This window comes from Scyliorhinus canicula, chromosome 16, assembly GCF_902713615.1.
Source record: "Scyliorhinus canicula chromosome 16, sScyCan1.1, whole genome shotgun sequence".
Classification (NCBI taxonomy): Eukaryota; Metazoa; Chordata; class Chondrichthyes; order Carcharhiniformes; family Scyliorhinidae; genus Scyliorhinus; species Scyliorhinus canicula.
In genome coordinates, this window is record NC_052161.1 from 120,919,337 (window position 1) to 120,933,041 (window position 13,705).

The following is a 13,705-nucleotide window of genomic DNA, read 5'->3' on the forward strand; positions in this document are numbered from 1 at the left end:
CAGCGCCACGGATGGGGGCCACCAAGTTAGCTGTGCGGGCTAGCTCGCGGAAGCGCAGTATGGGGGGGTGCATATGTTCGGTTTATTAAAGGGATTGGGTTACAGAGTGTTGTTACTGGGAGGGAGGGGTGGAAAATAGTCTGCTGACGAGGGAGGGACTTGTGCTAAGGGACAGAGAAGAGGTTGGAGGCGGAGGCTGCCTGGGGGCGGGCCGGTGGGGGCACGGAGAATGGGCTGGAGGTGGGCCCAAAAAAGGGGATGGCTGATCGGCGAATGGGGGTGGAGGGGGGGGGAGGGCAAAGGAGCCCCCCAACTAGGCTGATCACCTGGAATGTTCAAGGGTTAAATGGGCTGGTCAAGAGGGCACGTGTGTTTGCGCATCTTAGGGGACTGAAGGTGGACGTAGTAATGTTGCAGGAGACGCACTTTGGAGTAACTGACCAGATTAGATTGAGGAAAGGCTGGGTCAGTCATGTCTTTCACTGAGGACTAGACTCAAAGACTCGAGATGTTGCAATCCTGATCAATAAGCGGGTGGTGTTTGAGGCGGCTAGAATAGTCTCAGATGTGGGAGGTTGTTACATTATGGTCAGGGGGAACTGGAGCTGGTGCAGGTGGTATTAGTAAATGTGTATGCATCAAATTGGGATGATGTGGAGTTTATAAAGAGGATGCTGGGGAAGATACCGAACCTGGACTCGCACAGGTTGGTCATGGGAGGGGGCTTCAACACAGTTATTGACCCTGACTTGGACCGGTCAAGCTCGAAAACAGACAGGGTGCCAGCAATGGCAAAGGAACTAAAAGGGTTCATGGAGCAGATGGGGGGTGGTGCGTAGATCCATGGAGATGCGGGCAGCTGAGGGTGAAGGAGTTCTCCTACTCACGTGCGTAAAGTGTACTCCTAGTACTAGGCGATCACAATCTCAGACCATGCTCCGCACTGGGTTGACCTGCAGGTTAGTAAAGGCAGTAACCAGCGCCCGCACTGGAGGTTAGATGTGGGACTTATGGCCGACGAAAAGGTGTGCGAGTGGCCGAGGAAATGTATTCAGAACTACCTGCAGGTCAACGAGACGGGGGAAATTTCAGCAGCGGTGGTCTGGGAAGCACTGAAGGCGGTGATCAGCGGGGAGCTGATCTCGATACGGGCCCATAGGGAGAAGGTAGACAGGGCAGAGACAGACCAACTGGTAAAGGAGATACTACAGATCGATAGAAGATATGTGGAGACCCCAGAGGCAGGGCTTTTAAGGGAACAGCGGAGGCTACGGGTGAGTTTGGCTTGTTAACCACAGGGAGGGCGGTGGGGCAGCTGAGAAAGGCGAGGGGCTGATCTATGAGCATGGAGAGAAGGCCAGCAGAATGCTTGCACAGCAGCTTAGATAGAGGTAAACAACCACGGAGATAGGGAAAGTAAATGACGGAGATGGAACCTGGTTGGAGATTCAGCAGGGGTGAATATGGCGTTTCGGGATTTTTACAGTAGTCTGTATAGGTCGGAACCCTCTACGGGGCCGGAGGGGATGAGGCATTTCTTGGAGGGGCTGAATTTCCCAAAGGTGGACGGGGAGCTGGTAGAAGGACTGGGTGCCCCGATCGGGCTGGAAGAGATAGCCATGCAGTCGGGTAAAGCCCCAGGGCCGGACGGGTACCCAGTTTTATAAAATGTTCTCTGGGATATTGGGGCCGGTGTTGATGAGGATGTTCAATGAGGCAAGGAAAAGAGGGGTGCTGCCCCCGACAATGTCACAGGCCACGATTTTGCTGATTCTGAAGAGGGACAAGAACCCAGAGCTGTGTGGGTCCTACAGGCCGATATCCCTGTTGAATGTGGATGCCAAGTTGCTCGCCAAAGTCTTGTCCTTCAGGACAGGGATGCTCCCTCTCCACACTGTTGTTCGCGCTAGCTATAGAGCCGTTGGCGATTGCTCTGAGAGCCACAAGGGGCTGGTCGAAGAGGGCCGGGGGGGGGCTGGAGCACAGAGTCTTGCTCTATGCGGACGACCTGCTTCTGTATGTATTGAACCAATAGAGGGGATGGAAGAAATTATGAGGATTCTAGGGGAATCTGGCCGGTTTTCGGGGGATAAGCTGAATATGGGGAAAAGTGAGATGTTTGCGATCCAGGTGAGGAGACAGGAGAGGCGATTGGGGGAGTTGCCGTTTCGGGTGGTGGGAGAAGCTTGTGGTACCTAGGCATTCAAGTAGCTCGGGAATGAGAGCGGCTGCATAAGTTTACCAAATGAGGGACGATTTCTGAAGGTGGGACGCGCTTCCGTTGTCACTGGCTGGGAGGGTGCAGGCAGTGAAGATGACGGTCCTCCCGAGATTCCAGTTCATATTTCAATGTTTCCCCATCTTTATTCTGCTGTCCTTTTTAAAACGGTCAACAGTGTGATCACTGGCTTCGTTTGGGTGGGCAAGACCCCGCGCGTAAGGAAGGTAATGCTTGAGCGTAGTCAGGGAGAGGGCGGGCTGGCGCTGCCAAATTTTAGTAACTATTACTGGGCGGGGAATATAGCCATGATCAGGAAGTGGGTGCTGGGGGAGGGGTCAGCATGGGAGCGTTTGGAGGCGGCTTCATGCAAGGGCACCAGTCTGGGGATGTTGTTAACCGTGCCTCTGCCGTTCCCGCCGGCACAGTACTCCACCAGCCCCGTGGTGGTGGCGGCCCTGAGAGTCTGGGGTAATGGAGGAGACATGTGGGAGCAGAGGGAGCATCGGTCTGGTCCCCAATCTGTAATAATCACCAGTTTGCCCGGGAAATATGGAAGGGGGGTTCCGGATATGGCGGAGAGCAGGGATTGAGAGGATGGGGGATATGTTTATAGAGTGGAGCTTTCCGTATATGAGGGCGCTGGAGGAGAAGTTTGGGTTGGCGACGGGAAATGAATTCGGGTATCTGCAGCTGCAGGACTTCCTATGTAAATAGGTGTCAACCTTCCCGCTCCTACCGATAAGGGGGATTCAGGACAGGGTAGTTTCCAGAGGATGGGTAGGAGAAGGGAGCGTCTCTGACATTTACAAGGAACGTTTGGGGTCAGAGGAGATGCAGACTGAGGAGCTGAGAGGATAGAAGATGGTCTGCGGGTGGACGCGTTAAGTAGAGTCAACGCATCCGCAGCATGTGCCAGGCTCAGCCTGATATAATTCAAGGTCGTTCATCGGACTCGCGTGACAGTGGCCCGGATGAGCAGATTCTTTGGGGTGGAAGACAGGTGTGCAAATGTGCGGGAGGACTGGCGAACCATGTCCACATGTTCTGGATATGTCCGAAGCTCAGGGGATTCTGGCAGGGGTTTGCAGACGTCCTGTCCACGGTGTTAAAAACAAGGGTGGCGCTGAGTCCAGAGGTGGCAATTTTCCGGGTGTCGGAAGATCCAGGAGGAAAAAGAGGCAGACGTTCTGGCCTTTGCTTCCCTGGTAGCCCGGAGACGGACACTATTAGCTTGGAGGGACTCAAATCCCCCAAAGTCAGAGACCTGGCTATCGGACATGGCTAGCTTTCTCTGTTTGGAGAAAATCAAGTTTGCCTTGAGAGGGTCACTGTTAGGGTTCACCCGGAGGTGGCAACTGTTCGTCGTCGACTTGGAAAATTAATTGTCAGCAGAAGGAGGGGGGGGGAGGGGTGGGGTTAGTTTAGCTTAGAGTAGGGGGTTAATAAAGGGGGACCTGTAAGGGAGGGAGACGGCTTTTGCACTATGCGTATAGTTTCATGTACATTGTTTATTGTGTTGTTGTTACAATACCAAGAATACCTTAATAAAATGTTTATTTTTTAAAAAAGTATCAGTCTGTAAAATTGAAAAACGGCAATAAAAATATTTTTTAAAAGACAAGAAGACACAACCTCAAACTAAGAGCAGGTTAATTTGGGGTCCACACCGGGATTATTACCATACCAAATGAACTCCTGGGCAGTGTGGGGGAGTGGGAAACACTAGATTCATTAGAGGAACAATTAGATGTAGCATTCAGGCTGAAAGTGAATCAATTGAGTGGCTGATCCAGAATGTGCTGAATACCCCCCTGAGCTGGCATTACCTTGTTTTTGTTGTTTCCCTTTTTACCATTTGTCGCATAAGTAATTGTCACACTCTGTTTCAGAGTTCGATACAACCACGGCTGTCCTATTCAGACATGACTGAAGATTATCCGCGATACCCTGACGTTCATGATCTTGACCTGACCCTCCTGCATCCACGCATGATTGTGGTAAGCGATTTGTTGGGGCCGCAGGTGCAAGTGGATTTGGGGCTAGTAGCTGCTTGCGACCTGCTTGGTTGATCAGTTTTGTGTGGACTGTGCACAGAGAGCTTGGTCTATTGTGGAGCGAGGAGTGGGTTTGTGTGGAGCAGCAAATGTTGAATGCTTCCCTTCCCATTGCCAGTCCCGTTGGTTTTCATAATCTGTTATTGGCCACTGGGGGGCCCTAGAGTCTTAATCGAGCTGCTCAGCATTAACCCGAAGTGGCTGTCTCGTACCAGGCATTAATCATTAGGCATTCCTGCAGGCATTTGTACTTTACTAACTTCACTTTTATTTTATTTGGTTGTCTTTGATGAACATTTATGCTCTAAAACCGGATTAGCTGGTACATCTTTTAAAAAATAAATAAATTTAGAGTACCCAATTCATTTTTTCCAATTAAGGGGCAATTTAGTGTGGCCAATCGACCTACCCTGCACATCTTTGGGTTGTGGGGGCGAAACCCATGCAAACACGGGGAGAATGTGCAAACTCCACAAGTACAGTGACCCAGACCCGGGATAGAACCTGGGACCTCGGCACCGTGAGGCAGCTGTGTGCTGTCCTCATTGTCAGATCTAAGTGGAACATAGAACCATAAAATTCCTAGAATACGGGAGGCCATTCGGCCCATTGAGTCTGCACCGACCCGCTGAAAGAGCACCCTACCTAGGCCCACTCCCCCACCCTGTCCCCATATCCCCACCGATCTTGCACATCTTTGCACACTACAGGGCAATTTGACATGACCAATCCACCTAGCCTGCACATCTTTGGACTGTAGGAGGAAGCCGGAGCACCCGGAGGAAACCCATGCAGCCACGGGAGAAAGTGCAAACTCCACACAGCTACCAAAGGCCGGAATTCAACCCAAGCCCCAGGCGCTGTGAGGCAGCAGTGCTAGCCACCGTGCCGCCCACATATATTGGGTGCTATTCTCCTCTGCCTTTACTGACTGTCTCACAATTATCCATGACTGCTAAGTTAATTGTCATCCTCTCCACTGTCAACTGTTTCCATAAACTCCTCTCTTTCACTCACACAAACCACACACACACTCTCTCACACACACATTCAGACACACGCGCGCGCGCGCGCACACACACACACACACACACACACACACACACACACACCACACAAACCACACACACACACCCCCACCTGCATTGTCACTAAGATTGACACCATCTGTTCGGCTGTCTGTGCCACTTCCCTTAGCCCACCAAGCCAAATTTCCAGCTCCTGTCCTCTTTCCCTCCCTTCCCCCTGTCCCTCCTCTCCCCAGCCTTAAAGCAGCACCGTTCTCTAGTTTCTCTCCCATCTTCCATCATGCCTTGTTCATGAGACCCTCCTGTTTTCTCAAACCTCTCTGCACTCAGCTGCTGACTGTCCAATTTCCTTTCCTGGCATCCCCATGCGAGCTGATGTTTATAGTTCCTTCTCCTTGGGTACTTTTCCTTCATCTAAATTTGTCATCAGCTCTCCCCAAAAAATAAATACACTGTCGATCCTTCTGACCCCTAAAATTACTGCATCTTCCCTCCAAAGTCCTTGAATGTGTTCTGACAAAATAGCTATTCACCTGAAACATTGACCATCTCTCCACAAATGCGACCTGATCTCAGTATTTCCAGCATTTTCCGAGTATTTAATTCACATTTTCAGCATCTGCACTATTGTGCTCATCCATAAATGCTTTTCTTGCCTCGTAATTCCATGCTCATCTTTCCCGCAACTCCACCTCTGAATCCCTGCCACAGCCCATATCATCCTACATGGCTGTGACTCTGGGCAGCACGGTAGCGTAGTGGTTAGCACAATTGCTTCACAGCTCCAGGGTCCCAGGTTCGATTCCCAGCTTGGGTCACTGTCTGTGCGGAGTCTGCATGTTCTCCCCGTGTCTGCATGAGTTTCTTCCGGGTGCTCCGGTTTCCTCCCACAGTCCAAAGATGTGCAGGTTAGGTGGATTGGCCATGCTAAATTGCCCTTAGTGTCCAAAATTGCCCTTCGTGTTGGGTGGGGTTACTGGGTTATGGGGATAGGATGGAGGTGTGGGTTTGGATAGGGTGCTCTTTCCAAGAGCCGGTGCAGACTCGATGGGCCGAATGGCCACCTTCTGTATTGTAAATTCTATGAAATCTATAAACTAGCCACCTTCATTTTTTCTTGGCCTATCTACAGCTTTCAACATGGTTGACAGCATCACCCTCCTCCACTGGCTGTCCTTCATTACCCGGCTGGGTGAAACTGCATTCACCTGGTTCCATTCCTACTGATCAATTTGTAGCTAGAGAATCACCTGTAATGTCTTCTCTTCATGCTGCTGCACCATTATCTCTGGAGTCCCTGAAAGATCTATCCTTGATTCTCTTCTTTCTCATCTACATGCTTTCCCTTTGTGACATTGTCTAAAACCATAATCAGTATCTGCATGTTGCTGATAATAGCTGTCTGCACCCCACCATCACCTTTAACGACCTTCCAATTTGTTCAGACTTGCTGATCTGGCACCAGTCATGTGGAGTGCATGGTGACAGGCGTGGCCTGCTGACCCAACGGGAAGAACTCCCCAGCTCTTTGAATATTGCCATGATATCTTTATGTGCACTTTGCTTCAACATTGCATCTAAAAGACAGCACCTCCAATAGCACAGCAGTCCCTTAGTACTGCACCGGGTGTGTTTGCCCAGATTGTGCTCAGATTTCTGGAGTGAGACTTCAACCTACAATCTTCTGACTCAAAGGCAAGGGTGTCAACCACTGAGATCCTGCAGACATTGTTTGAAGGTAAACACTCGTCTGTTGAAGCTCTGGAGTCTGGGAAGCAGATTTGTGTTGTGCTCCACCAGGTAATAGACAAAAGAGGAGATGACTAAGGTTTTCTTTGTAAGTTACTGTTTCTCCATTAAAGTGCGGTATGTCACCATGTGTTAAAACAGTTGTATTTTCTCTGCTGCAGGATATCACTCCATACATGAATCCTTGTCCTTACACAGTCTCACCAAACACGCATGTTTCTCAGGTCTTCAACCTGTTCCGCACCATGGGACTGAGACACCTGACAGTGGTCAACGCTGTGGGAGAGGTGAGTGGGATTTGTTTGGGGGAAGGGTCAGCTTGGGGGTTCAGCAGTCGGTCAGGGCAGCAGGATCAGTGTGGGAGGGCAGTGGGTATGTGGCAGCAGGGCAGGGGATCAACTAATGGCTGGGATGTTAGGACAGAGCAGCAACATGAGTTCAGCACATGTTGCTTCTGTTACTGACTTGTGCACGTTCCCCAAATTTGGTGTTTGCCTGAAAATATTTTCCACTGTTTCTAAAGTACCAGGTGCTATTCTGCTTTCTTTGAAATACTAGTAAAAATAAAAGACACAATGCGAATACCGGAGACCCCAGAGATTGACGGGTAACCTGTGGTTCTGATCCCAGCTTTGCACACTTGTTAATGAATATTTTGAGTTTGGATTGTGAGTTAGAACCTGATTAATGCTGAGCATGTAACTTCAATTGAAATAAATGATTTATTCCAGCTAGATATATAGAAGATATATAGAATTTACAGTGCAGAAGGAGGCCATTTAGCCCATCGAGTCTGCACTGGCTCTTGGAAAGAGCACCCTACCCAAGGTCAACACCTCCACCCTATCCCCATAACCCAGTAACCCCACCCAACACTAAGGGCAAGTTTGGACACTAAGGGACAATTTATCATGGCCAATCCACCTAACCTGCACATCTTTGGACTGTGGGAGGAAACCGGAGTACCCGGAGGAAACCCACGCAGACACGGGGAGAACGTGCAGACTCCGCACAGACAGTGACCCAAACCGGAATCGAACCTGGGACCCTGGAGCTGTGAAGCGATTGTGCTAACCACAAGGCTACCGTGCTGCCCAGCTAGTCAGGCAGATGTGTAAAAAAACAGCAACATATACAAAAACACACTCCACAAACTCACAGTCCAGTTTGTACAATTTTTTCCCCTTTTTACCCCCTCCTGCAACGACGAACAGTTCCTCGAACGTCGCCATGAACAACCCCCACCGTGTCTCAAAGCCCTCCGCTCACTCCCTCAATTCAAGTTTAATCTTTCCAACCGGAGAAAATCGTGCTGATCCCCCCAGTCAGACTACCAACCCCAGCAGCGTAGCTGACCTCTAATTTAGCAAGACCTTTCACCGGCCAACTAGAGAGGCGAAAGCCACAACATCGCGCCCCCCCCCCCCCCCCCCCCCCGCCCCCACAAAATTCCGGCCTGACCCGCAATTTTAGATAACGTCCCAAACACCCCTTCCCAGTATCTCTCCAGCTTTTCGCAACCCCAGAACATGTGCACATGTTTTACCGGCCCTCACCCACACTTCTCTCACTCATTGGCTATCCCTTGGAAGAACCCACTCATCCTCGCCCGGATCATATGTACCCTGTGCACCATGTTGAACTGAATCAAGCTCATCCTCGCACAGGAGGAGGTTGAATTCACCCTGCGCATCGCCTCGCACCGCAGTCCCCAGTCTATCTGTCCTTTCTCCTCCCCATCCAACTCCTCCCCCTATTTGTTCTTGATCCTCACCCCCTGCTCCCCAACCAGCTGTATATATCCCAATCCTACCTACCTCCCAATTCATCTGGGAGCCGCCTCTGCTCCAATAAGTACTGGGAAACGCCCTCCACTCCTATCACGCTATGTCCCTCACTTGCATATATCTAAATTCACTCCCCCTCAGCAACTCAAACCTCTCCCGCAGCTCATCAAAACCTGCAAACTGCCTTTCCAAGTACAAGTCCCTCGCCCTCACTAGTCCCGCCTCCCTCCACTTCCCATACATCCATCCAACTCTCTCTGCGTAAACCTATGGTTCCACAGCGGTGTCAACACTGACATCCCCTCCAACTTAGTGTCTCCACAACTGATTCCACACCCTGACCGTCGACCGAGCTCCCCATACACTTCCCCAGAGCTAGCCGCAGCGGAGCCGTCCCCGTAGCCCTCAGATTGAAACCCCTTCAGGGCTTCTCCTCGGGCTCTATCGGCAGCGTGAACAACAGCAGTGGGCACCCCTGTCTCGTTCCCCTATGCAGTCGAAACCTCCGTGAACTCATCTCATTTTTACCTACACTTGCCACCAGGGCTCATACAACAAACGTACCCACACCACAAACTTTGGGTCAAACCCAAACCTATCCAAGACCTCAAATAAATACCTTTACTCCACCTGATCAAAAGCCTTCTCTGCATCTATAGGGACAATAATCCCCAGCATTCGCCCCACTGATGGAGTCATAACCATGTTTAACAGCCTCCTGATGTTACTAGAGAACTGCCTGCCCGTGACCACCCCGGTGCACATCCTTCCAACCTTCCCGCCACCAGAACTGTCACATCTGTGTTCAACAATGAAACTGGCCAATACGTAGGAACATTGGTGCAGGAGTAGGCCATTCGGCCCTTCGAGTCTGCACCACCATTCAATATGATCATGGCTGGTCGTGCAAATTCATATCCCACTCCCGCTTTCTCTCCATACCCCTTGATCCCTTTAGCTGCGAGGGCCACGTCCAGCTCCCTCTTGAATATATCCAACAAACCGGCCCCAACTGCTTTCTGTGGTAGAGAATTCCACAAGTTAACTACTCTTTGGAAGAAGTTCTTCCTTATCTCAGTCCTGAATGGCTAACCCCTTATTCTTAGGCTGTGACCCCTAGTTCTGGATGTCCCCAACATCGGGAACATTCTTCCTGCATCTAGCCTGTCCAGTCCCATCAGGATTTTATATGTTTCTATGAGATCCCCTCTCATTCTTCTAAACTCCAGTGAGTACAAGCCCAGTCGATCCACTCTTTCTTCATATGTCAGTCCTCCCATCCCAGGAATTAGTCCGGTGAACCTTCATTGGATACCCTCAATAGCAAGAATGTCCTTCCTCAAACTAGTAGACCAAAACTGCACACAAGACTCGAGGTGTGGCCTCACCAAGACCCTGTATATCTGCAGCAAGACATCCCGATTCCTATACTCCAATCCTCTCACAGTGAAGGCCTGCATGTCACCAGCTTTCATCACCGCCTGCAGTACCTGCATGCCAACCTTCAGTGACTGTTCCACCATCACACCCAGATCTCGTTGCACTTCCCCATTCCTAAACTGCCAGATAATAATCTGCCTTCCTGTTTTTGCCACCAAAGTGGATAACCTCACATTTACCCACATCATATTGCATTTGCCCCCACAGCCAGCCTGTCCAAGTCACCTTGCAGCCTGTTTGCATCCTCCTCACAGCATACACTGCCACCCAGCTTCGTGTTCTGCAAACTTGGAGGTATTGTATTCAATTCCTTCATCTAAATTATTTAACGAACAGCTGGAGTCCCGGCACTGAACCCTGCGATACCCCACTAGTCACTGCCTGCCACTCTGAAAAGGACCAGTTTATTCCCACTCGCTTCTTCCTGTCTGCCAACCAGTTCTCTATCCATGTCAATACATTACCCCCAGTACCATGAGTTTTAATTTTGCTCACTAATCTCTTGTGTGGGATCTTGTCAAAAGCTTTTCCAAAGTCCAGATACACAACATCCACTGATTCACCCTTGTCCACTCTACTGGTCACATTCTCAAAAAATTCCAGAAGATTTGTCAAGCATGATTTCCCTTTAGTGAATCCATGCTGTCTTGGACCAATCCTGTCCCCGCTTTCCAAATGCTCAGTTATTTCATCCTTTGTAATTAACTCCAGCATTTTCCCCACCACCGATGTCAGGATAACCGGTCTACAATTCCCAGTTTTCTCTCTCCCTCCTTGTTTAAAAAGTGGGGTTACATTGGCTACCCTCCAATCCAATAGGCATTGGAACTGTTTCAGAGTCTATAAAATGCTGGAAAATGATCACCAATGCATCCACTATTTCTAGGGCTACTTCCTGAAGTACGCTGGGATGCAGAGCATCAGAACCTGGGAACTTGTTGGGTTTTAATCCCATCAATTTCCCCAATACAATTTCCTGGCTAATAAGGATTTCCTTCAGTTCCACCTTCATGTTAGACCCTCTGTCCCCTAGTATTTATGGAAGGTTAATTGTGTCCTCCTTAGTGAAGACAGATCCAAAGTATTTGTTCAACTGGTCTGCCATCTCTTTGTTGCCCATTACAAATTCACCTGATTCTAACTGTTAGTGATGACACGGCGATTGGCACATCTGTCTCACAGCTCCAGGGACCCGGGTGACTGTCTGTGTGGAGTTTGCACTTTCTCCCTGTGTTTGTGTGGGTTTCCTCTGGATGCTCCGGACTCCTCCCACAGTCCAAGATGTGCAGATTAGGTGGATAGGTCATGCTATATTGCCCCTTTGTGTCCAAAATGTTGTGGTTGGGTTACGGGGATCAGGTGGAAGCGTGGGCTTAAGTGGGGTGCTCTTTCCAAGGGCCAGTGCAGATTCGATGGGCCGAATGGTCTCCTTCTGCACTGTAAATTCTATGACCTACATTTGTCTCTACTAGTCTTTTTCTCTTCACATATCTGTAGAAGCTTTTGCAGTCTGTTTTCTACAAGCTTACTCTCGTACTCTATTTTCCCCTTCTGAGTTAAACCCTTTGTCCTCCTCTGCTGAATTTTAAATTTCTCCCAGTCCTCAGGCTTGCTGCTATTTCTGCCCATTTTATATGCCTCCTCTTTCGCTTTAACACCCTGATTTCCCTTGTTAGTCATGGTTGAGCCATCTTCCTCGTCTTACTGTTGCATCAGACAGGGATATACAATTGTTAAAGTTCCTCCATGTGTTCTTTAAATGTCTGCCATTACCTATCCACCGTCAACCCCTTAAGTATCCTTTGCCATCTTATCCTAGCCAATGCACGTCTCATGCCATCAAAGTTAGCTTTCTTTAAGGTCAGGACCATAGTCTCAGATTTAATTGTGTCACACTGCACCTTAATGAAGAATTCTACCATATTATGGTCACTCTTTCCTAAAGGATCTAGCACCACAATGTTGCTCATTGATACTCTCTCATTGCACAATTCCCAGTCTAGGATGGCCTGCTCTCTAATTGGTTCCTCGACATATTGGTCGAGAAAACCATCCCTTATACTTTCCAGGAAATCCTCCTCCATCGCATTGCTACCAGTTTGATTAGCCCAATCTGACTAGCTCGTGGCACTGGTAGCAATCCTGAGATTACTACCTTTGAGGTCCTGCTTTTTAGTTTAACTCCTAACTTGCTAAATTTAGCTTGTAGAACCTCATCCGTTTTATTGCTTATATCGTTGGTGCCTATGTGCACCACGACAGCTGGCTGTTTATCCTCCCCGTCCAGATTGCCTTGCAGCCGCTCCAAGGCACCCTTGATCCTCGCACCAGGGAGGCAACACACCATCCTTGAGACTGGTTTGCAGCCGCAGAAACACCGATCTATTCCCCTTACAATTGAATTCTCTATCAGTATAGCTCTGCCATTCTTTTTCCTGCCCGCCTGTGCAGCAGAGCCAGCCACGGGGTGCAATGAACCTGGCTGCTGCCACCTTCCCATGGTGAGCCATCTCCCCCAACTGTATCCAAGACGGTATATCTGTTTTGGAGGGAGATGACCGCAAGGGATCCCTGCAGTGTCTTCCTACTCTTCCTCTGTCCAGTAGCCACCCATTCCCTATCTTCCTGAGTAATTTTTATCTCTGGTGTGACGAACTTGCTGAATGTACTAGCCATGAATTCCTCAGCATCATGGATGCTCCAAAGTGAATTCACTAGCAGCTCCAGAGCCGTCAAGCGGTCTGACAGGAGCTGGAGTTGGACACACTTCCTGCACGTGAAGGAGTCAAGGACTTCGGAAGGGTCCCTGAATTCCCACATCATACACGAGGAGCATAACACGGGTCTGGGATCTTCTGTCATGACTTAACCCTTAAGTTAACTTTACAACAGGAGAGAATAAGAGAAAAGAAAATAGAAAATAAAATTTAAAAATAAAAATCACCTACCAGTCACCAACCAATCACTTACCTGCTGGCTGTGATGTCACGGTTCGATTTTCTAACCGCTCCTTGACACCACAGTACAGTCAAGGTGACTGAGCTGACTTCTCCCAGAATCCTCCTCTGCTGGACCTACACTCCAATGGATCCTTCCCCTTTGGGATTAGCGCGATCAACATCTGTGTCAGTGGCTCTGGCAGATTCCCCTTCTCCAGCACCTAACTAAACATCCTGAACAAATGAGGTGCCAAGTCTGTCGCAAACGCCTTGTAAAATGTGACCGGAAAGCCTTCTGGCCCCGGGGCCTTCCTCGACTTCATCCCCCTAATGCTGTCAATCATCTCCCTGAGCCCCAGTGGCTCCTCCAACGCCTGCCTCTTTTCCTCCAACCGTGGAAACTCCAACCCATCTAAAAATCGTCCCACATTCCCTTCCTCTCCATCCAGCTCGCCCTGTACAGCTTCTCATAATACCCCTGAACAAC

General features: G+C 49.6%; 1 protein-coding gene across 1 annotated transcript in view; it reads left to right on the forward strand.

Moving 5' to 3' along the window:
* clcn6 (chloride channel 6) overlaps positions 1–13,705 on the forward strand; it is a 71,718-nt gene that overhangs the window by 53,829 nt on the left and 4,184 nt on the right. The window contains exons 21-22 of the mRNA XM_038773737.1: positions 4,111–4,218; positions 7,214–7,339. Of these exons, the coding sequence (XP_038629665.1) occupies positions 4,111–4,218; positions 7,214–7,339 (234 nt within the window). The remainder of the gene's footprint in view (positions 1–4,110; positions 4,219–7,213; positions 7,340–13,705) is intronic.